At 44.8% G+C, this 24,871-nt stretch overlaps 1 protein-coding gene across 1 annotated transcript in view; it reads left to right on the top strand.

Annotated features, from left to right (window-relative positions):
- The window catches only part of NRK (Nik related kinase), a 113,272-nt gene that overhangs the window by 1,452 nt on the left and 86,949 nt on the right, over window positions 1–24,871 (top strand). The window contains exons 2-3 of the mRNA XM_035113283.3: window positions 7,630–7,695; window positions 22,140–22,196. Coding sequence (XP_034969174.1) covers window positions 7,630–7,695; window positions 22,140–22,196 — 123 coding nt within the window. The remainder of the gene's footprint in view (window positions 1–7,629; window positions 7,696–22,139; window positions 22,197–24,871) is intronic.

Below are 24,871 nucleotides of genomic sequence, written 5' to 3'. Positions count from 1 at the left end.
AAGTAATAAAACAATGAAAACAATGCCTCCATACCCTACCCCTCAACATAGACTAGTTCAGCACAGCAATGAAATTTATATACTGTACAAGGCCTGGGAGAACCAGAATGTCTTTCCCTGCTGCTAGAAAGATGTTGATATTGGTGTCACACAAGCCTTCATTGATGGGGGGGCACCACTGAGAAGGCCCATTTTCTTGTCAATATTCTCCTAGCAATTTGTGGAGGGAAGCACACAAACACCAGCACAGAGGGAAAGCAAAATGATGACCTCAGGCTCCAAGTTGTACCTAGTTTATATTGAAATCAGTGGGATTTGAGCTAAGACTTGACTGAGTTTCTCTCGGTATGAATTCAGCCCCTCATCTCAGCCTTGGAAAGCAGGGACTCTTGCTCCGGTCACTTGCATCTCCAGTTAAAAGGTCCAGGTGGCAGGAGACTGAACTCTGACAACCTGAACCTCTTTACAGCCTGGCAAGCTACTGCTAGTCAGAGTAGACAATACTGAGCTTGATTGGCTTATGGTGTGACCTGGTTTAAGGAATCCAGCTTCCTGCCACCTTATTGCAAATGAGCTGTGCATGCTCTAAGAGGGACTGAATGGACCTGTGCTGAGGCATCTGCAGTTAAGCTGATTGCATGTTTTATATGCTTTTTCTTGAAAAATTTCACAACAGCCCTGAAAGGTAGGGCTCTATGTTTGTGATTATTTTTCATGCTGTATCTGGGATTGAGTGTGGAGTAGGGAGAGGAAACTTGGATAAAGCACCTTGGATAAAGGGGAAACAAGCTATGAGAATTATTTGCCATTTCACACAAACATTATCTCAGTAATCTGTACAACAGCCCTGACATGTATCTGTGTAGTTATCCCAATAGGCAACTGGAGCAGGTGCAGTGTGTACACTGGGAAATCCAACACATTGACTTTATTGGGTGCAGTTAGAGTGCTGGTACATGCCATTGGCCCCTTGACCAGTTTTGGGAACAACCTTGCTCCCTTCTTGAGCCCATTCTGCAGATTCAAGGGGATGAGGCAACATTAGCATGCCATATCCCATCTGATGTACTAATAGCTGGGGTCAGGCATGAATCTGGAACATTCCAGTTCTCATCATGGCTCAATGCAAAAATATTTAATTATATTTTGAAAAGCTTGCAGCCATAGATTCTAGAATTCATATGGTCAAAGCAGCTCATGCAGGTGTTGCCTTTGTAATGCTTTCAAGTATCCTATAAATTAGTCCAAAACTTTTATCCTCTTGTCACAGGTGTTGGCCGGGGTGGGGGTGGGACTGAGGTTGAGAAGTAGTGACTTGCTGGTAATACATAATGGACGCTGCCAATTGTGCACCCCAGGACTCCTTCTCCGGCTCTTGGGGTGCTCCAGAGGCCATACCCAATATCCTGGCCATGGCCCTCACAGCCATGCACCAATTGTTTTTGCTCAACTGGAATGATGGCACTAGTTTGCCTGGTTGGCGTATGGAGATGTTTGTGTATTTATGGAAGCCTTTGATGTATGCATGGCTGGAATGCCACCTACTGTGCAAAGGCAAGAGCCGCAACTGTTGGTCCTCCTACTTTTCCCTCTAGCGCCACTCACTTTTTGACTAAGCCTTTCACCACCACCTTTTCTCTGAAGGTTTGAACTCTCAAAGTTAAGCAGAATTAGCCAACACATTTTGGTGTGTATGTCTTTAAAGGCTATGGGCTGTCTCCCACTAAGTTCCACACCATGTAGTAGACCCTTCAAAATTATGCTATTATTATTTATTGTTTATTCAATTTACATACTACCCTTTATCAAAAGATCCCAGGGCAGAGTACAACATTAAAAACATATTTTGTGGATCATAATAAAAATAAAAAACAGAACGCAAAGCATAATACTAGACAGCATAATAAGAAAATAATCACAATAGCAGCCTCGCCACCACCTTTAACAGGCCATAGATTATTTCATGGCCAAAGGTCTGGGTAAAGAGGAATGTTTTTTGCCTGGTGCCTAAAAACATATAAAGCCTCTCTGCGGAGAGCATTCACAGATGGGGAGCCACCACAGAAAAGGCCTGTTCTTGTGTTGCCACCCTCCAGACCTCTTGGGGATGGAGGACATAGAGAAGGGCCTCAGATGACAAGTGCAAAATTGGCTTAAGCTAGTTGTGTTAATAATTTCAATAGGTCTCCTCTGAGAATGAATAACACAGGATAGGTTCCTGCTCTTCAGTTGTGTGAGGGGGAAATCTCTGGCCCTCCAGATGAGGCTGAACTACAACTCCCATTAAACACACCAAGCATGGCCAGGAGCAAGGGGTGACAGCAACATCTGTAGTTGGGCAACCAATCTCCCCCCCCCCACCTGCAGTGCTTTTGAAAGATATCCACCCCACACCTGATCTTTTGGCAGGAGAATAGCAACTTTGTGTTTGTTAAAAAAACACACACCAGAAAACAGACTTCAGTTGCTCTGCAACTCCAGAGCAGTTTCAAGATGGGGTCCACCCAAAGTTTAGTCCTTCCCTTTATTTATTCAACCAATCCCTGGCCAAAAGCACTGAGTAGGGTGGTGGCCAGGGAACTGTTGGGTTTGTAAGAGAGCTTTGCTTTCCCTCCTTATCACCAGCAAACATGAGTTTGGCAGAGTTTTATTTTGTGTGTGTGTGTGTGTGTGTGTGTGTGTGTGTATGAATGAAACCTGGCTGAAGTGTTGCTTAGCCCTGTGATTTGAATGCATATCAAGCCATTCCCAGGACTGGGATGGGCAAGGGGTTTCCGTCATAAAGGGATTCCAATAAGCATCACCCCATGGGTGGAAAGGGGGAAAAAATGGTCATATGAATGCACCCTGCAATATGGAACCACCATAACCCTTGCTGTGTTTTGTTCATCATGTTAAATAAAAAGATTCCATCACACATCTTGCAGACTTTTCCAGCCAGGAAGAAACGTCTGGTACATCTAGTACAAAGTCCATCACTTCAGTTAAACTTTGTTGGAGGGGTGTGTGTAACCTCCAGAGTCCCAATTCCTTGATTTCTCGCTATGTAATTTATCACTCTTGTTAATTTCTTCTGGAGGAGATCACTGGAGGTTTCTGTGAAATAGGATTAATTTTGCAGATCATTTTTCCAGCACCCGTCCTTGCAATCTGTATGTTTGGAGATGATCCCCTTGAAGCTTTTTTTGCACAATCTGCTCCAAGTTTGATTCCACTGCTGTTTCGCTTTTTGCACAGTATTTCTACCTGTCTCTTCTAGGTGGCTTCAGTCCAGCTAGAGTTTGCTACAAAACTAATGACATCAGTTCTTTAGTCATATGCTTCCTGAGAAGTCCCATTAACCCAAGAGGGCTTACTTCTGAGAAGACCCATATAGGTGTGCACATCATGACTGCAATCTTAAGGATGCTTAACTAGGGCAGGGATAGGGAACCTCAGGCCCTAGGCCTCTCTATCTGGTCCTCAGGACTCTCCCCTTCTCCCCAGGCCATGCACATCCCTAGCTTTGCTTTGCAGCTTCCTTGAGTGTGTTTGCATCTTTGAACTCTAATTATGTTTCTTTGCTTCTCTTTATCAAGAATTTTCCACTTCATCTGTATCATCCACAGCATCTGGAGGGAAGCAGGCTAGCTTATGAGGGCATAGACACCTCTGTTCTTCAGGACTTTGCCCCTGCTCCCCAGTTAAACTTTCAGCTATGCATGAACATACTTCACCCTTGTGCTGGTGAGGGTGTGGGGAGAAGTAGCTATAGGCACTTGTGGTAGAAATGCCTGAAGGTGGCCAATTTTGGGGAGCGAGTGTTTAATGAGATAAGTACAATTACGCATCAGCATGTCATGAAGGCCTCAGAACATGCGTTACTGAATCTGTATTTAAACAAGAATCAGGACTTGGTGGATGAGCTACTAATTGGATTTCTCTTAATGGTTGCATGTATGGTTATAGCCACATTTTGGAAGGACTTAAAAGGTGTAAATGCTTGATGTAATAGATTATGGCATATTGCCCTCACTGCTAAATTGACTCACATATTAAGATTGGCAAGAGCAACAAAGTACAAAGATAACTTTGCAGGAGAATGGCGAAGCTTCATTTGGTTTACAAATTCTCCAGGAAACTGAAGATCACTTCCCAAGGCTTATACTAATTTGTGGATCATTTAATAAGTGTGTGTTTTATAGATGTGTACTATTATAAATTGTGGTGCATATAGGAACATGGATTTGCATAATGTGTTTTGTGGGTCTCCAGGGAAAAAGGTCTCTGAAACAAGGTTGTTGTGAGAATAATATGGAGAAGGAGAGAACCATGGACGCCAATTTGAACTTCTTGGAGGGTGCTGTGGGTTAAACCACTGAGCCTAGGGCTTGCCGATCAGAAGGTCAGCGGTTCGAATCCCCATGATGGGGTGAGCTCCCATTGCTTGGTCCCTGCTCCTGCCAACCTAGCAGTTTGAAGGCACGTCAAAGTTCAAGTAGATAAATAAGTACCGCTCCGGCAGGAAGGTAAACGACGTTTCTGTGCACTGCTCTGGTTTGCCAGAAGTGGCTTTGTCATGCTGGCCACATGACCCGGAAGCTGTACTCCAGCTCCCTCGGCCAGTAAAGCGAGATGAGCACCGCAACCCCAGAGTCATCCACGACTGGACCTAATGGTCAGGGGTCCCTTTACCTAAGTGTAAATAGCAAGTGGATGCTTGAGTGCCATTCTCTTGAACCACTCCCATCCTCCTGTGCCAGCACCTGACAATGGTGATGCTTCATTTTTGCTGACCTAGGCTATCTACCTGTCTTGGGTAGTCAAGACAGTGTTGGGAAAGGTTCCTGGCCAACATAGCAGGCAAGCACACACTGGTCTGTCCAGGTGACACATGCTGGCAGAATTTGTCTGAGCAGGCACAAGGTGGAGCAATGTGAGAAGGAGCAAGGTGTTGGAGCTAAGCGATCCTTCCGCACTCAGGTGAAAGATGCTGTCCTATTTCCAGTGCTGAAGTATGATTGAACTCGTCAGTCTAATCCTACCTTGGGCCTTCTGTTTATGTTCTACCACTTGGACATAGTTCCTTCGCTAAGAAAGGCACTGAAATTCTCACAGTACGCAGGAATTCCGTCGCCTGTTTGCAAAGAGGCCAGCTCTCACTCATCATTAGCAAGTCACTGCACACAAGCCTGCTTGAAAATGGAGATGACTTTTTGCCATCCGTTGGCCCTTGTGTTACAGACAGCAGACATCTGATGCTGGGCTCTGACTTTAGTCCTTGGATCTGTCCTTGTTCTGATTGGAGCACTCTGTGGTCTATTACAGCTTAGCCTTCCAACCAGGCCAAGTTCCTAATTGTCTCAGAGCTGGACGTGTCTTTGATATAGAGCTTCCTCTCCAACAGCATTTGGTATTCCAGAGTCTCTATGGCCCCTTGCTATCCAACTACTGCCAAGTTTGTTACATTTCCTTTGACAGATGCCAAAATCCTGACCCAAACATTAATCACTTTGAGGTTAATTACTGTAATGCACCATACCATATGCTGCTCTTCTTGCTTTGTCTTTATCATTGGATGAGGAGTCCAAAAGGCTGGAGCAAGGCAGCTGACCTGGATGCCACGAAAGCCAACTTGCTATATTCATGCTCCTCTGTAAAACTGTGAGACAGAAACCTGTACAGGAAACCAGAGCATACTGTGTTTCCTTTTTATTTAAACTAGGTGGAAGCCAAGACTTTTGCAGTTTTGGTTTTGTTTTCTTTATGCTTGAAAGCATGAGAAGTTGATTTTTTTTATTAAAAAAAATCCTATTTGTTTTTTGATTGTCCAATGTGTCCATTGGATCTTAGGGGGCTTACAATAAAATGCAAATAAACTCAACAACATTAAAGGGGGGGAAACAACCCAATTTCTCTTTTGTAAAGAGTACCCTGCACCTCCCAAATATTTGTCAAAAACCTAAGTTAAATAATTAGATGTAACCAGGATGCTTTTATTTCTTAGGATAAAACAGCTAAGTTTAGACCAGGGGCCAGCAAACTTTTTCAGCAGGGGGCTGGTCCAATGTCCCTCAGACCTTTTGGGGGGCTGGACTATTTGGGGGGGGGATAATGCAAGAGCACCATGAGCCCCGGTGGCTGCTTACCTGTGTCTTGTGAGTGTCAAGGGCTGGCTGTGGTGGAGGGATGATGAGTGGAGCACAAAAGGGCTCTGGAGAGGGGCTGCTTAAAATGGCGGCCGCTTGAGCACTGCTGCTGTTGGCACCAACTAAGCCCAGACCACTTCCTCCTCTGGGCATGGCGGGGAGAAGCCAGGAGGAGGGAGGGAGGAGGTGCTTCCACTGTGTGTGGGAGAGGGAGGGAGAGGGAAACAACGTGCGCACTGGCGATCCATGCGGCGATTCCCGAACTGTCCACGGGCTGAATCCAGAAGGCAATTGGACCTGATCTGGCCTGTGGGCCTTAGTTTGCCTACCCATGGTTTAGACTTTGCAAGATAATAGCTGGAAATCAACCACATCAGGACAAAAGCACATTTTTAGTTAACAAGATTGTCCTTTTGGCTTTGCTGTCTTGCTGAAATGTAAGCATTCAAGTACCCAAACTATTTTGGATTTAAAATAAAATTCCTTCCAGTAGCACCTTAGAGACCAACTAAGTTTGTCATACATGCACACTTCTTCAGATATTTTTGGATAGTTTTCTTTTACTTTCAAGCCGGTGACCTTGACAGAAGCAGCAGGTAGACCCAACTTCTAAATTCAGAAGGGGGTATTTAAACTAGGGTTACCAGAAGTCTCTGTTTCCCAGGGAAAGTCCCCAGATTTACAAATCAGTTCCCATACAAAATCCATTGAAGTTGAAAAGTGTCCCTGGATTCATTGAAAAAAATCTTGTAGCCTTAATTTAAACAATCCTCTTTTGCAGTCTCAAATGAAGCAACATTTGCTGGTCAAGTTTTAAGGCACTGCCCTTTGAAACCCTAGAGTATTTGTACTGCAACAGTTTGGCACTGGCTCCTCTGTGATTTTGGACAGGCTTCCCCATGATCTTCCTTCCAAACTTTTCGTTTTTAGAAAACTGGGTTGCCTGCCTTTGGCTTGGGTGAGGTTGAGCACAGTTTAATTTTCTGTTCTCTCCATGCTTTACAAGAATAGCTGTGGCTCCCTTACACTGGCATTTCCACATTCCAGGATCTGCTTGGCCCACATGGCTTTTAACATAGCTACACCATTAACTCTTTGCAGGGAGGAAATGCTTCCTTCACCCCAATGAATTTGCAAAAGGCAGGCTTCCCCAACCTGTCACCCTCCAGATGTTGCTGGACTACAACTCCCATCACCTCTGACCATTGGCCATGCCAAATGGAGCTGATGGGAGTTAGCATTCAACAGCATCTGGATGGCACCAGATTAGGAAGGACTGCAATAGGACTGCAATAGGACACATCTACCTTGTGTGCATGTGTGCCCAACAGGCTATGGTGCTGGTCCCATTCATTTCAAATAAGCTTGTGCAGGAGACCTTCCAAATGAGTTGTATCCCTAATTCTTCACAATCTGATTCCAAGAGATGGAATCATATAGGACACAATAGCCTGGTTCTTTAAGTACAATTAATCAACGTGTTTATTGTTATTTTTTTCAGGATCCAGCAGGGATATTTGAACTAGTACAAGTTGTTGGAAATGGGACGTATGGGCAAGTCTATAAGGTAATGAACAAAACTCAATATATTTCATGGCATATTGACAAAACTGAAATCCTGGACATAATGGCTATATTCAGACATTACTACAAACCTTGGTTTGGCAAGCCAGCCTGCTTACAGACCATAGTTCATGAGGGCTTCCCTAGTCCAGATCTGAAACCGTGTTTCAAAGCTGGTTTTAAAGACACCATTTGTGCTAGGGGTTGTTTGCTTACCTTTCTGAATTCACAGACACACCACTGCTGTGCTTCAAGAGCTACCGCTCCATGGGGATAGGAATGAACTTATGAAGGTGAGCTCTGAGCAGAGGAAAATTTAAATTAAACAGATACCTCAAAGCCATGGTTTGCCTGCTGTATGTTTGTAAACTCAAGCCATGGTGTGGGTTCTAAATATCACAAACCACAGTTTGGAGTAAAGTCTGAATTGAGTCATTGGCCCAGGGGACCTGTCATAGTCAACCCCATTTAATGGTGGCCTGTGGATGTGGCACTCACTTTTGCTGAACTCCTCCTTTCTCACCAGCAGGAGCAACAAACCATGACCTTTGGCTTAGCATTCCTTATGAACCAGACGTCATGACTGGCTTTGCATGATTGGTAAGCCAAGACCAAACTTTGGCTTAGCATTATGTCTGAACTGGGGGTTGTGGCTTGTTTTACTCCAAACAAGCCATAGTCCCCAGTTCAGTCATAATGCTAAACTAAAGATTATGGTTTGTTATGCTTGCTGGCTAGAAGTAAGAAGCAAAGCAGGAACATTCTGTGCATTCATGGTAAACTGTTAACTGTGTTTTACTGTGAGGTGTCATGTAACTGATTTCCATCTGATCCAGAACAAAGCTGTTGTGGGCACTGCTGGTTTCATTGTCATTTCCTCCCTGCTTCTTTGATTGGTAGGTGATCTTTCACCCTGGCTGCTTGATTGTTCATTCTCTGCTAGTCCCAGTCTCGTGACTATCCTTCCAGGCTCCTTTACAGTTGGGAGACAAATCAAGCGAGCAGGCATGTCATGATGAGAATGCATTTTTATCCCTGATAAATGCTTGCCAGTGGACAAAAAAACCCCACAACAACTTGGAACTTTGTCTTTTGAGGGTGTGGTGTTGTTGCTGCTGTTGACATTGCATTGTTTTCTCTCTGTTTCTGTCATGAACTGTGAGCAATTTAAAATTAATTGCAGATTAGCTTGGCCGCACAACAGAACTGGACAAACCCTCCTTTGGGCAGGAAGAAGTGGCTTAGACTGGACAGCTCTTCAACTAGAGGGTGCCTTCAAATAGAGGACTGTCCTATTTGAAGCAGGCACACTTTTACAGTATGGCAAGACCCGTCCTTTGACCATGGGAAGGAAAGACTTGAGCTCTTGGTTTTTGGTTTTGGAAAGGACTTTCTTTCCCCCACTTATGGTGTTTCTGGGTCTGTGTAAAACAGCCAATTGAGAGACTAACTTTTCTCTGGAGCAGACAAAAAAATTGCATAAATAAAACTATCTTTTATGTTTGGGCGGGGGGGGGGGAGGAAGAAATCTGGGCGGAGTACAATGGATTGCATGGCCTTGTTAAATTATGAAGTGTGAATGCAGCTTGTGTGCTGTGCAGAAAGCCTGAGCGGATTGGAGCACCGGAGGCAATTACTGGAAGGCTAAATTTAAGAAGCATGTATGCCCAAGAGCAAAAAGAATGGGGGTGGGGAGCAGGCTGGAAGGACAAATGCATTGGGCTGTGGCCTTGAGCCTTAAACTTCTTGCATGCCTCCCCTAGATACAGTTGCCAACTGCCAGGTATACCGTGTTTCTCCAAAAATAAGACACCGTCTTATATTTATTTTTCCTCAAAACAACAACAACACGGTGGCTTATTTTCAGGGGATGTCTTATTTTTTAAATTAAGTATGGTACAGTTATTTTTTAAATTAAGTATGGTACAAGGTTAAACTGCCTATCACTATGGCTTATTTTCGGGGTATGGCTTATTTTCGGAGTATGGCTTGTTTTCAGGGTATGGCTTATTTTCAGGGTATGGCTTATTTTCGGAGGCGGTATTTTCCACCCACTTTGCATTTTGGCCTTCAGTGTTGAGTACTTTCTTGAATAAATCCAGTATTTTGAGGGCTTAGAAAATGGTTTCATTTGACCTTGTGCTGTGATGGAATCATTGGACTCCACCCTTTTGACTTGGCATCCTCTCTAGGCTCCTCCCATGTATTCATTCACTCAGGAGATGGCTGTGGCTCAGTGGTAAAGCATCTGTCTTGCATGCAGAAGGCCCTCAAGTCAATCTCTGACATATCAAGTTAGGGCTGGGAAACATTCTGCATCTGAAACCCCCAAGAGCTGCTGTCATTCAATTCAGATACTGTACAAGTAATACTGAACTAGACGGACTAATGGTCTGATTCAGCATAAGACAGAGTTGCCTGATCTCCTGCTTTTACTCATGAGCCAGGTATTTTTTTATAGGATGCAGGCATTGAGGTCTAAACCACTGAGCCTCTTTGGCTTTCTGATTGGAAAGTCAGCAATTCAAATCCATGCAATGCAGTTGCTGTGTCCCAGCTCCTGCCAACCTAGCAGTTCAAAAGCACACCACTGCAAGTAGATCAATAGGTACCACTGTGGTGGGAAGGTAAACACCATTTCCGTGCACTCTGGTTTCCATCACAGTGTTCCGTTGCACCAGAAGCGGTTTAGTCCTGCTGGTCACATGATTAAATTTTTGTTTGGCATTTGTTTGTTTTTCCCCATAAACGTTCATGCTATGTAAATAAATGGTACATCACAGTTTTAGGTCTTCTTTTGCAGATGGTCACACTAATTGTCCTAGCATGTGTCAAACCCTGAATACAAGGGCTTTCTTCTTCAAGCATAGTTATTAACAGCTTTTAAAGACTGTGTGTGTGTGTGTGTGTGTGTGTGTGTGTGTGTGTGTGTGTTTCCTTTCCTTTCCTTTCCCAACAATGTGTGTGTATGTGTGTGAGTGTGTGTTTCCTTTCCTTTCCCAACAATGTCTAGGATCAGTAGACGGAAACAACTTAGAGGAAACTGCATACAGAGGGGGGGGGGAATCATGTAGCATTTCTGCTCCTTTGGTTTGCTGGAAGTGGTTCTTGCTCTTTCCTTGCCAACACATCCAGAAACTATATACAGTACTGTAATCAGAAGGCCCTTTATGTGGCCTATTAATGGCACATATCCTATTGCACTGGAGGTCTCAAACCCACCGCAGTCACTAGGGCAAGATCAGCATAGGGCTCTTAGGACTCCTACAGAGTCCTATGGATGTAGCCACTTTACCATTTGGTATCCTTTTGTGGTGGAAGAGGACAGCTTTATTTTCCATCAGATCCACAGAACCCTGTTTACTCCACAAGCCAGAAAAGAAATCGTTACACACAGGGAGAGCAATACTGTATAAGATAGTTTTGTGGGTGGTACCCAATGCACTCGTTCCATTAGCACAAGGATTCATGCTCGTGCATTGGAACGAGCATCCTCCCCAAATTTGGAGCTTTTAGGATGTTCCCGGGGAGGAGGCAGAAGTTCCATAATTGTACAGGGACGAAATCCTTGCCCTAACGGAATGAGTCACTTAGAACTCCCCTGTGTGTGATCCAACCAAAGCCACAGGACACTCCTCTGCAGGTTTACTCAGAAGCAAGTCCTGAGTTAAATGGAGGTTACTCCTCCCAGGTAAGTTTGAGTTAAGTACTGCAGCTTTTAGTATTTTCAACCAAAATTAATTAAACCCATTGCAATTGGTGGGACTTAGAATCATAGAGTTGGAAGAGATCCCCAAGGGTCATCTAGTCCAACCCCCCTGCAAGGCAGGAATCTCAGCTAAAGCAACCAAGACAGATGGCCACCCAGCCTCTGCTTTAAAAACCTCCAAGGAAGGAGATCTTGTTCTTAATCTTAATCTTGTTTTGCCTGTGCCTGTTTGCTGTTCAGCATGCTCACAAGCTTAGTTTTCTCCATCTACCTTAGTTATGTCTACATAACTAAGGGTTTCAGGCAGGAGTCTTCCCTACTTCTCCTTGGAAATGCTGTTGATTGAATGAGGGATCTTCTACAGGCAAAGCAGATGCAACGTTCTTTTCCAACATAGGACTTAGGCTGAGATCTTGGAACCTGCAACTGCTTCCCACTGGTTATCTGCAGCATCATGCTAGATGTCGCCTGACTGAAGATGCAGTTTTCTCATAGTAACATAACAAGACCTTGCTGGGTCAGGCCAATGGCTCATCTAGTCTAGCATTCTGTTCTCAACAGTGGCCAACCAAATGCCTCTGAGAAGCCTGCAAGCAGGACCAGGGCACAACAGCACTCTTCCCCACCTGCAATTGCTCAGAAGCATACTGTCTCTCATGGAAAACGAAGAACAGTGGCATGCCAATCTCACTATAAATTGATCCATGCTTTATGACCAAAGCCACACACAAGATATATGTTCAAGTTTAATCAGCCCTTCATTGGCTTCTGCTTGGCTTGCAAAATAACAACACATTATTTTGCAGGGGGGTGGGTGGGATCCACATATATTGCTTATATCATCACTCAGGAACTTGATTTGTTCCTTACAAATGCATCTTGAGTAGCACTTAAGTAATTTAGTCAGAGAGGGGTACTTCTTTTTAGGGAAAAGCATATGATAAAATACTTTTTCTCTCTAGTTTCTTTTCTTTTTTCTTTTCTTTTTTGAAGCAATGCATTCTTTTGATGCCAGAAAGCTTCTGGCTCTGTTGAGTAAAATTTTATGAGGGTTTCTTTTCTGTTGTTTTCTTTAAAAGAATCTTGGGATTTTAAATGGAAAAAACAACGAATAAACAATTTACAGATCATTTCTGCTACGCTGCATTTGCTCAGACATCTTGCTTTTATAACTTTGTTCTTGAGAACATTCACCCCAAAATATATAAGGAAAGCCACATTTATGAAATAAATATACTGTTAATTTAGATAACAGACTCCATGATTTATTTACGCGCAGTGTCCACACATGTAGTTTGCAGTGAGCCTGACAATTTTTTTAAAAAAAGAAGAAGCTGAAAGAGAAATAACATTCCTTTAATGTTTGCCCTTTCCATCTTAACATAAAAGATTGATTAAATCTGTTCAAGCAGTTCATTTGCAAAAAAAGAAAGGCCAAATTGCTTCTGCAGATAAGTGATCACAAAAATACAATTATTAAAGTAGAGGGGGTTTTTTTTTGGGGGGGTTGCAGTTCACATGTGGATGGCAAGGTAAGAAAGTAGATGGAAGATGTCACAAACCTACCTTCATATTTCCCCATTAAGTGGGTGTTTTTAAAGTGGGGAATTTTTGACCCAAGCCCAGATGGGAGTTGCAGCTCAGCAATGTCTCAATGTCCAAGGATCCCCCAATTCAATTCAAAGCAACATTTCCCAGCCTGGCACCCTCCAGATGCATAGCTGCCAAGTTTTCCCTTTTCTCGCGAGGAAGCCTATTCAGCATAAGGGAATTTCCCTTAAAAAAAGGGAGAACTTGGCAGCTATGCAGATGTTTTGGGCTACAACTCTCATCTGCCCGAACCTTCAAATCAATCTCCAGGTTGCAAGTTTTACTTTTGCCTTGCAAAATCTGGGGAAGTCATTTTGTTGTTTGGACCAAGAAACGTGCATCCCAAGTATGTGATTTATTGTCTCGGCAAAGCTTGTGTTCCTTGTTTGTATTCCTTTAAAGCTGCCAGAAAGGGCTCTTCCCCCCCTCTCTCTCTTCTTGTTTAGTCATTAGGTCAGGCTGCTGCCATTGTATATTTAGCTGTTTTCTTGGAACTGCCCAGTCAGCTGTTTTTCCTCTTGAGAATTCTAAGTGCCTTAAGCAGAAGTTGCTGGGGTGGGTGCATGGCCGAGTGGCAGGCAGTTGCAGCCAAACCACTCCACTCATTTCATTTCAACTGCTCATCTATTTCTTTCTGCTGGAAATTAGAGCTGTGCGTACCATGTCCTCTGCTTTGCTAATCTCTGAACGATCCTGCTGCCCCTCACCCAGGTGCAGTGGTGTATACTGTCCTGCAACCATTGTTAGAGAGCAAGGTTCAGTTCTCAGTACTGTACAGTATTCTTCAGTAAGGTCGCGTCCACATCATACATTTAAAACACATTTAACACACTCTTTGGGGGCAGGAACAGAGAACCATAGGATTGTAGTGTTGGAAGGGTCTAGTTCACTGTTTCCCAAACTTGGGTCTCCAGCTCTTTATGAACTACAGTTCCCATCATCTCTGACCACTGGTCCTAGCTAGGGATGGTGGGATTTGTAGTCCATCAACAGCTGGAGACACAAGTTTGGGAAACCCTGGTCTAGTCCAACCCCTTGCAATGCAGGAATCTCAACTAGATCATACATGACAGATGACCATCCAACCTCTTCTTAAAAACCTCCAAGGAAGGAGAGTCCACCACCTTCTGAGGGAGTCTGCTCTCCTATCAAAAAGCTCTTGCTGCCAGAAAGTTCTTACTGATGTTTAGATAGAATCTCCTTTCTTGTAACTTGAAGCCTCTGAGGCAGGAGAAAACAAGCTTTTCTCCATCCTCCATGTGACAGCCCTCCGCTCTGATATCTCCTTTATGTCGGGCTAAACATACTCAACTCCCTTAATCGTTCCTCATAAGACTTGGTTTCTAAACGCCTTGATCATATCTTTAAAGCACATTGAACACCCTTTTAAAGCACATGGTCTACCCCCAAAGAATCTCAATAACAGTAGTTTACCTGTTTGGGTCTATTACTGCATAATAGAGTTACAATTCCTAGCAAACTACAGCTCCCAGAATTCCCTTGGGAAAGCCAAGTGCTTTGAAAGGGCTTTAAATTTATGATGTGGATAAGCCCTAGTGCTGCTTAGCTTTAGCGGGACAGTGGAATTACAACCTTTCTGCCAAGGCCATTTCAAAAGAGCTTGTTTGGGAGAACTTCCAACTGGGTTATACTCCACATTCAGTTTATAGATGGGTTTTCCATTGGAGACAGCGAACGGTCATGGGGCTGGCCCTATTTAATCATTATCGGAATTAAAACACCGCTGATTTTAGTGGGTGTGGCTATTTAACAGCCTCTCTTCAGCCTTTTAAAACTGAAATGCTAAGTCAAATATTTTGACGGATGTGTAGTTGATGTGGCAGCGACCACAAATGATAGAGGCTGCCCCCCCGCTGCCCCCCCATGCAAAGTGTCATTATATGCATTTTGGTGCTGGTGATGTTTTGAATCTTCTATTCATTCTACTGCTTCCTATTCATACTTCCTTCTGCTCGTGGTCCCTCCCCCCCCCTTCAAGAAACCTTAAGCAAAGGACACATTCTGCATTTCCACTTCTACAATGGAAGGAAATGCTTTGGGGCCCAGATGTTGCAGCCCTGGATGTTGTTAAGCTGCTTAAACTTCACCGAAGGTCAATACAAATCCATCTCACACACAGAAAGAGCAGCACAGGGATTGCCACCTTCCCCACAGGTCTCTCCTCTGTGCCAGAATGCACTGCTAGGCACGTATCTTCATGGCCAGGCTGCCCTTGTAGCTAGGACTATCCTCTTCCCATAAGGCAAGGTTAGGGAATGGCAGGCCAGGGGGCAAATGCAGCCATCCCAAGGAGGAGTGGGGTGTGTGTGTGTGGAGAAAGCAGCCCAGTGCATCCTGGTAAAATTTGCATTGATTGCTCCACCCACTTTTGCCTCTGGCCCCACCTACTACTGGCATGCGATCCCTGGAAAGTTTCCCTTAAAGGAATGTGGTCTTCCTGCTCCTAGAGCATCCAGCACCCCTTTCTTTAAGGTTAAACATCCTCAGGCAAGCACAAGAGACAAGAGGAAAGCTGCCAGTGTTTGTCTGGATTGTTGCTGCCTTGGGAATCAGAGTCTTCTTATTTGGGAAATGCTGGCTATTTTAATATGTTAGAGTGAAATGTGTTGTAATCCCTGAATGTTAAAATGGGGGGGGGGGAGAGAGAAGGAGGGAATATAGCATTCAGGGGAATATTTCATGACACTAAGCCACCTGGTAGTCCCTCTTTATACAATGTCATTACAAAGCTGCAAACTGCAACACCTAATGCAAAACAAGTTTTGTGGTTCCTCTGCCTATTGTTGGGGGAGACGGATACGGCATCACCAAAAGCAATTCCTCTGATTTAACGGTATAAGTCTCCTCTGTCAACTCTTTCCATCTTCAGTTGTGGTCATATGTACTGTCTCGTACAGTGTGTGGGGGGAAACCAAAATCATAGTTGGGGAGAATTCCTTCCTGTGTCCTATTAAAATGCCATGGCATTCTTAATACATAGCCAAGCTTAGTGGTAGGTTCCCTCTTCTTCGGGTTTGGTTGCTTGTTCTACTGTGTACTCCTGACAAAGTCATTTTTTACACCCCTTTCCAATTTTTCCCATGCTGCTTCTGCTCCTGCCTTGCCTAAATGCACTCAGTCTTCACAAACCTGTAAAGTTCTGAATATTGACGTGCTTCTGACACAATGGCAATGTGAGAAAAGCAGCCCTAGTTGACTTGTAGGATGGGTGACTCATGTTAATTGTTGAGAAGCAGGCCAGAATCTGCTTTGAAACAGTTTTTAGCAGCCTGAGCTTTGCTGTGCTCATTTGCTAAATTTAAACCAGATTATCTCTTTGGGATACAACTGTGTCAAACCTTGGCTTCTTACAGTTTTGAGACTGACATTTTCAGTCTCTCCACCGTTCGTGATTTACAATGTCTATTATGGATCACTCAGTTCTATAGCAGGGGTAGGCAACCGCAGGATGCGGCCCAATCGCCTTCTCATTCCGACCCACGGACGGTCCGGGAATCAGCGTGTTTTTACATGAGTAGAATGTGTGCTTTTATTTAAAATGCATCTCTGGGTTATTTGTGGGGCATAGGAATTTGTTCATTGCCCCCCCCCCAAAAAATATAGTCTGGCCCACCACATGGTTTGAGGAACAGTGGACCGGCCCACGGCTGAAAAAGGTTGCTGACCCCTGAGTAAGAGCATACTAAGATTATGAAGGAACTCGGATGGCACTGTGGTCTAAACCACTGAGCCTCTTGGGCTTGCCGATCAGAAGGTTGGCGGTTCGAATCCCTGTGACAGGGTGAGCTCCCATTGCTCTGTCCCAGCTCCTGCCAACCTAGCAGTTCAAAAGCACGTCAAAGTGCAAGTAGATAAATGGGTACCGCTGTGGCGGGGAGGTAAACGGCATTTCTGTGTGCTCCGGTTTCCGTCACAGTGTTCTGTTGTGCCAGAAGTGATTTAGTCCTGCTGGCCACATGACCAGGAAAGCTGTCTGTGGACAAACGCCAGCCAGCTGTCTCGGCCTGAAGCGAGATGAGCACCGCACCCTATGATCGCCTTTGACTGGATTTAACCATCCAGGGGTCCTTTTAGATTATGAATATAGGAAGCAGCCTTATAATTGTCAGACCACTGGTCGGTGCATCTAGCTCAGTATTGCTAGTGTTAGAAACTGAGATATGAAAGCTAGGAGCTAAATGGCATCTTAAACGTAGCTTATCGGCCCAACAGTGGAATGTCTAAGCACACTTTTTTTATAACATGAATACAAAGCTGAAAATGAATGAACTGGAGCTGTTCATTTTTCACATGGTCTAATCTTTCCCCTGCCCACCCCCCTAATATTCATAAGATGGTCTCTTCTCCAGTCTTCAGAGAATAGCTGGAAGTGGGGAGGCAGAAATAGCTCCTTCTTTCCTTCCACTCTGCAGTTTTAATCTGAAATCTTAGGCGCGGTACTGTTCCCAGAGCTCAGAAACTGCTCGTGCGAATGAAATTCCCTGTCGCAAAATGCGCCCTGAACAATGATAATTTTGAACACTGGGTATTGTCCACACTGGCTAGCAGCAGCTTTCCAGGACGCCAGATGTGGAGTTTTCCCCAGTCCTACTTGGATCTGCCAGGGATTGAACCCTGGCAGAACATCACTGAGCTGAGGCCCTTTCCCTAACTGAAACCACCTGTTAGAATTACAAACTTTACCTGTGTTTTGCATCCATGAAGTGATGGTATAAACACAATCTCTCCGTTCTGATTTGAATATGCTGAATCAAGAAAACAACGAACACACAAACAACAGGAGCCTGCCATTGGGAGTTTATAATACCAGCATATCTCTTTCTCTTTCTCCTTCTCCCTCCTTCCCAGGCTCTCTTAGGAGGTGATTAAAACAAAAGGGACAGTCCTTCATCAGAAGTGCATAAACCCATCAAGGAATCATCTGGGTACTTTATGGTGAAAGATCATTGCTAATTAACTGCCATGGAGTGATGGATTCCCCCCCCCCCCAGCCCAGCTGTCACAATGGGCGATGTGAATAATTTGCTCTGGGTTTAAAATGGTGTGATCCTTGAGAAATGGGCCATTTATTGCAATGGAAGCCAGGTGTGTGTGTGTGTGTGTGTGTGTGTTCAAAGAAAAAGAATATTAACTATTTCAAGTTCCAGGGAAAGTAGCCAGGGAAAGTTTGGGCTTTAAATGAGGGTGCCAGCCTGTCTGGAAGGGCTTCGTACTATACTGTGAAGTTTTCAATGCCTGGAAACATTTGCAAACAATGGCTTTCCATAAAGGAGCAGGAGCTGTAGTAGGAAGCAATGTAGGAGTGAGTGGCATTAGCTGGGTACAAAATAAGAGCAGACCTCCTCTGTCTCAGACAGCAACCAACCCTACAAAACTGCAGTTTGCTGCTTGGGGCAAAAGTATGGTGCTATCCACTTTCCATTCTACATACAGAAGTCATACATACAGGATGGCAGTGGAATCTCAGGTCACATGCACACCGTTATACCACTTTAAAAGTCATGGCCTTCCACCCCACTCAAAAAACAAAACAAAACCATGGTGACTGTAGTTTGCTAGGAGAGCTGTGAATTGTAGTGCTGAGAGGCATCTAACTACTTAGTGGTACCTTAGTGCTTTAAATCTATGGTGTTTATGTGTCCTTACACAGCACTGGTGAAGGCAAATCCACACCGTGATCAACTCCCATCTGGAAACCAATGTCCCCACTGTGGAAGGATGTGTGGATCCAGAATTGGCCTCCACAGTCACTTACAGACCCATTGTTAAAACCATGTTCATGGAAGACAATCTTACTCAGCTACGAGTGATCGCCAAAGAAGAAGAAGAAGCATCTTCCCCTGCACCTGAAGTAGCAGTCTGGTTTAGGGTGGCCAGGACAGGTCATGGGAACTTAAAAAACAGCAAGGGGTCTACTCCCATGCACCCCCCCCCAGCATCTGCTGCCTGAGGCAGTCGCCTCACTTAGCCATTGGCTCTGCTACAGACAGCCACATTGATAAGTATATGCGTGTGAGGAGATTCATAGAAATAATGTTTCCCATCTCCTCTTTCTCTCTGCAACCCCCAGGAAGCCTCTCCAAAGCATTACAATGAGGAATGGGGCATGGGGGGTTGCTGGTGGAAGGGCGTTAGCACCCAAAATCAGGCAGAAGCTTTGGTGGTGTTGGAATCCTAGGAAACGTTCAGTCTCGCTGTCAGTGGAAGCTTGTTCTGCGTGGCCTGTCTGCATGTGGGATGCAGTATTTTCTTGGACCTGATATTCCATCTTTGCCATCACAGGGGATGATAGTGTTGTACTGCAGCTCCCAACAGCCAAAGACTCTACTGCCCTGGACAGCTGTTGCCTGTCAGAATAGACAACACTGTGCTAGATGGACAAAGTAGACTGACCTGGTATCAGACAGTTTCCTGAGTTCTTAGAATTTGGTGTATACTGGTTTTTCAGACTCCTTACTTATCTGAACAATCTGCCAATCCGAGCATTGTCTGCTACCCTGCCTTAGAGGCGGTTTCAGAAATACTGCTTTGAAGAGACCATTATTGTGGGAGCAAGAGGGGTGGGGTGGGCACGGAAGGCTGTATTTTTATTTATTTATAAATATATTCATATACTGATCTATCATGAAAAATATATCACAGCAGTTTACAACAATATAAAAGCATGAAACCAGACAATGAAATCATAAAAGGTTAAAAACTAGTTAAAAGGAAATAAAAAAAAACAAACATCAATAGATCCATTGTGGGGGATGCATTCTTAACTAGCTGCATAGTCCTGGAGGAATAGAAACCTTTTAAAAGTTGGCACAGAAGGTGCCCACTGAATCTCTATTGGCAGGGAGCTCCACAGGGCTGGGCCAATGACACTAAAATCTTGATTTCTCAATGTTGCCAAATGAGCCTTGCCAATTTGGGGAACAACCAATGGCGCTCCTACAAATGAACTCAATGATTGCGCTGAAATATAAGGTTTCAGGCAATCCCTGAAGTATCCTGGACCCAAGTTGTCAGGGTCCAGGATACAAGAACCTTGAACCCAGCTCATACAAGCAAGACCTGATTGCAACAGCAGCTCTCCCCTCCAGTGGTTTCCAGCAGCTGTCATTCAGAAGCATAACTGCCTCTAATTATGTAGGGAGATCACAGGCATCATGGCTGGTACCCATTGACAGCCTTTATCTCCAGAAATCTGTCTAATCTTCTTTCAATATTACCCAAAGGACCAGGGGCGTACCCAGGATCAAAACTGGGGGGGGGGGGAAGCCATGGTTGTTCAGGGATGGGGCCAAGGCATGGGAGGGGAGGGGCCACGAAGTGGGGACATGGGCGGGGCTACAGGGCAAGCGGGCCCGATGATATCGCGGCAGCAGGGGCAGCGGCCACCTTGTGCTTCTGGGGCTGGCAGCATTGGTGGCTACCCTGCTTGGCTGGAGAGGACGGGAGGGTCGGGCAGGCGAGAGGGGGTGGCAGGGCGGGCGAGGGCGAGGCAAGGCACAGCCGCAGTCACGACAGCTCCAAGGCGTTGCTGCATATCAGCATAATATTTCAACCATGTTGTGGGTTCAAGCCCCACCTTGGGGGGAAATCCCTGCATTGCAGGGGGTTGGACTAGATGACCTTTGTGGATCCTTCCGACTACAATTCTATGATTCTATTGATATATTACCATAGCATATGCGTCATTCTGCTTTCTTGAATTGTCCTAGGCATAGCAGCCAACTCCTAGAGGCCTAGGTGCCTCGCCCCCCCCCCAATTACTGGTAAATACCGTATTTGAAAGAGTCACCTCCCCCATGTTGATGGGCTTTCTATGTGGGGCTTATCTGCCGCACCCATATTTTATTAAGGATGGAAGAGGGAGGGAAGGAAGGAAGAAATAGAGAGAGGGATAACTCATATTTGTGGGTGCCTCTGGGTGATGCTGTGATGCTGGAACTCTGCAGCAAGAGGAAGATACCGGTACGCCTGTACAGGAGCCTTGTAAGCAGCTTTTTCTCTGCTTGATTTACACAGTACCTCGGTTTATGAACACAATTGGTTCCGGAAGTCTGTTCATAAACTAAAGCGTTCATAAACTGAAGCGAACTTTCCCATTGAAAGTAATGGAAAGTGGATTAATCTGTTCCAGATGGGTCCGTGGAGTACTCAACCTGAAGTGTACTTAACCCGAAGCATGGGTGTAATTGGTTCCGGAAGTCTGTTCATAAACTGAAGCATTCATAAACTGAAGCGAACTTTCCCATTGAAAGTTATGGAAAGTGAATTAATCCGTTCCAGATGGGTCGTAAACCAAAAATTCATAAACCGAAGTCTTCATAAACCAAGGTTCCACTGTATACAGATGCAGGAGGAGGGGCAGACTGGAACACCACTGCTTTTTATAAACATCACTGTGTCTGTCAAAGCTACAGCCCCCCTTTTCTTATTCACTTCCTTTTAGCCCTGCAGAGCCACCTCAGTCAAATTGAATCCTCTGCACCCTCATTAAATTGCCAATAGAACTCTTAATGCGATCCCTGAATGCTCATTAACAACTCCCACTGAAGAACAATAGGGTGAAGTGGTGAGCTATCAAATCTTGCCTGAAAGGGGATATCTGCTCCATTGTCTTAACTGCTTAACTACTGGTAGCCACTTTGCTTTATTTATTTGATGTGTTTTTGTTACAGCTGTGTTCCCCCCCCCAGCAAGCGGAGACTGAGCGGCTCTCGCTAAAGCAAAGCACGTCTCCCGTTTGCCCTTTTCCACTTCAGTTTTTGGAGGGGAAAAGTGCTGGTTATGGTCTGTAAAATACGTTAATTTTTTGCTTCTGGGGGGGGCAGTTGCCCCCGCCTGCCCCCCGGGTACGCTTATGCAAAGGACAGAACGTAGGCAGATGTAGGGTGAGGGTTTCACATCCTCACTTTCAGCTTCTGCTAGCCACGTCATGGACTATCATCCTAGGAGTTTTTATGTTCACTGTCAGGTGCTGTACAAATGACTTTTGCTCAGCTGAGCAGTTTTAAAATTGTGTCTGATGAAAAATTGGTGCTTTGATTCAGTGGCTTACACAGGTCATTAATCTGCATAATTATGCCAGCATTGTGTGCTTATTTGCCTGTATTGTGTTCTTATCGCCTTCCCAGGGTCGCCATGTGAAGACTGGGCAGCTTGCAGCAATCAAGGTTATGAATGTGACAGAGGTGAGCAGAGAGATCACCAGGCTTTGCTGGAAGTGGTGAGGCGGTTCTATAGAAAAGAAGCAGTTTCCAGCTTTTTTTACACTCTAGCTTGAAGAAGAAATGGAACGGAAGATTAGTTAGGGATGGCAACATCTGACAATTTCAGTTTCTCTTGGTGTCTCCAGCCTTGGTTTTCCAGCCTTAAATTAAGCTCTTCAAGTTTCCACATCAGCTTATGGGTGGGTTGGGTGGCAGGCTGGCTTGCTTGCTTTTTAAGTTTTCATGAAAATTCCTAAGATTTTAGTTTAAATTTCTCCTAATATATTCATTTTTATACATTTCTGCAAAGCAATCTTTTCCTAATATAATGCATCTCTGTATGCCATTTTCACAAATGGATGCATTTATATGCACACATAACTCTAGCATAGCCATTTTCCTACATTTTAACTGCCCAGAGTACTGAGAGTTGTTAGGAGTTTGCTGGTTAATACTACAAGTTACAAGAGGGGCGTTATAAGGGACCCATCCCTGAGTGTTAAAATTATGGCTTCTTTATGGGAGAAAATGACCTGCTTGTATAAATACAGTTCTTTGCACCACACATCCCTTTTCCAAAGGCAACTGAGCTGGTCTCGTTTTCAATCATGCTTGTGCAATTGGGGCATGGCAATAGATGATGCTTAGTTGTGTATATTTTTTCTGGTCTATAATAATGAAGCAATGGAGCCTCTTCCTACTTATTTCTGGGTGATTATCTGTTTCCAGAGATAGCAAATAGAAGATTTCCTGTCGGTTCACTGCAGCCCCTGCTGAGTTTTCATAACATCACTGCCCCCTGTATATACCAGCCGTTTGCTCTGTGAAATCTAGGCCACTGTAGACAGGCCGGCAACCCACAAGTTGTTGATGCAAATACATGTTTCGATTCCCCACCCCACCGGTTGTTTAAAAGAGGAAAGAGGTGGGGGGGAAACAGTTTTTATTTGCTGCCGCCCATCTTGCAAATTGGTGTGGCAGGACTACAAAACTGAATGGCTACGTTGGGCTCCCTACTACCAGCTAGACGGTTGACCCAGTGTTGGCTTCTCTGACTGGTGGTAGCTGTCAAAGGTTTTGTACTGAACTCCCCCCCCCCAAAAGGGAATAAAACATGGACTATGAATCACCATAATTGACCTGGGAGGGAGAAATCTGACCAATTGGGACCCCCTGCTGCATCAGTGGTTCCCTGCTCAGGGACCTTTTACATCGATTTTCCAAAACAAGTTATGCTCTCACTCTTGATTAGGTGACACGGCTGCTTTTCTAGTCATAATGCCAAGGTCTCTGTGAGCCATTATCAAAAGCAGCAGAAAAGCAAACTGGGGCCTGATCAACTTGTACAGGGGAGACAGACATTGCACGGCACCATCCATTTCAATCCATCATGGCTGTTCTTCTGTGTGCACAAAACATACCATAACTGCTGAGTGTGGTGCACATTGCAGGCCCAGATCAACACCTGGGATCTTCTGGGTGCAAGGCTCTGTCACTGAGGTGCTGCCATTGAAAAGGCTTTGGGGGGGGGGAGGCACCCTCCGCTTTTAAAGTGGCTGCGAAGTGTAGTTTGCTCCGTTTGAAGGACTCTGGCAGCTTAGTGGCTCTGGGTCCCCCTTCATTTTTAAGCTTTGATCTTGAGCCACTTCATTGTAAACTGCTCAGGCAGCAGGATGCTGTGGTGATCACCCTGGGATGATTTGCCCATCTGTCAGGAAGAGCTGCTTCAGTGTCGAGCTTTTGGGAGGGGCCTGGGAACTTTCAGTCTGCTGCATTGGATATGAGAGTCAGTGTGGTTTTTGCAAGCATCTCCCCAGCAGCCGCACTTCCTGTTATCTGACAGAATTAACTGGGCAGGGCTCTTTTTCCGACAAGATCAAAGTCTCGGTTGCATTCTTCTTTTTGAGGGGAAACAGATATAATGAGGGCAGCTGCCAGACACTCTAGTTCAATCGGCTCTTATTCCTTTGTGTTCCTCCATTCATAATGCCAGATAAGTATTGCAAACTAATCATAATACTTCACATTTCACACAGTGGATTTCAAGGCTGCTATTCAACTGATGGGCTGGGACCCACCAGTGGATCGTAGCCTGATTCAAGGTGGGTTGCAACAGGAGCACTCCCCCCATGCAGATATATGGTAGAAGATTAAGAGATGGGTCTCAAAGGCATATTTGGACCATAAATGGGTCTGGGGCCTGAAAAGATTGAATGTGTCTGCTTTTTATTGTATGCATTGTGCCAATAAGAGGGGCTCTGTAGCCCTGAAGTGTAGTTGGAGGTTGCATTTTAGATAACGGTAGCAGTTGTTGAGATAACGGTACCGTTTAGATATCGGTAGCTCAGTTGTTCAGTACACGCTTTCCAGGTTCAGTTTCCAGCAACTCCATGTAGGGATGAAAAAGTCACTGTCACATGTTGTAGAACATCCTTCCTCAATCTTGGGTCATCAGATGTTGTTGGGCCACACATCCCACCACCCTTGACCACTCTGGCAATGGAGGATGGGGGTGTTAGGAGTTGAAGTCTAGCAGTATCTGGAGACCCAAGATTGCTGACTCCTGGTGTAAACAATACTGAGTAAGATGGAACTATGGTCTGCCTCCAAATAGCTTCATATGGGTGTCTTTTGGGGGGGGGGAGCATTTTAATGCT

Source organism: Zootoca vivipara, chromosome Z2 (assembly GCF_965207765.1).
Source record: "Zootoca vivipara chromosome Z2, rZooViv2.hap1.1, whole genome shotgun sequence".
In the NCBI taxonomy this organism is placed as follows: Eukaryota; Metazoa; Chordata; class Lepidosauria; order Squamata; family Lacertidae; genus Zootoca; species Zootoca vivipara.
Note: the sequence above shows the minus strand (reverse complement) of the source record. Positions and strands in the feature narration are given on the sequence as shown.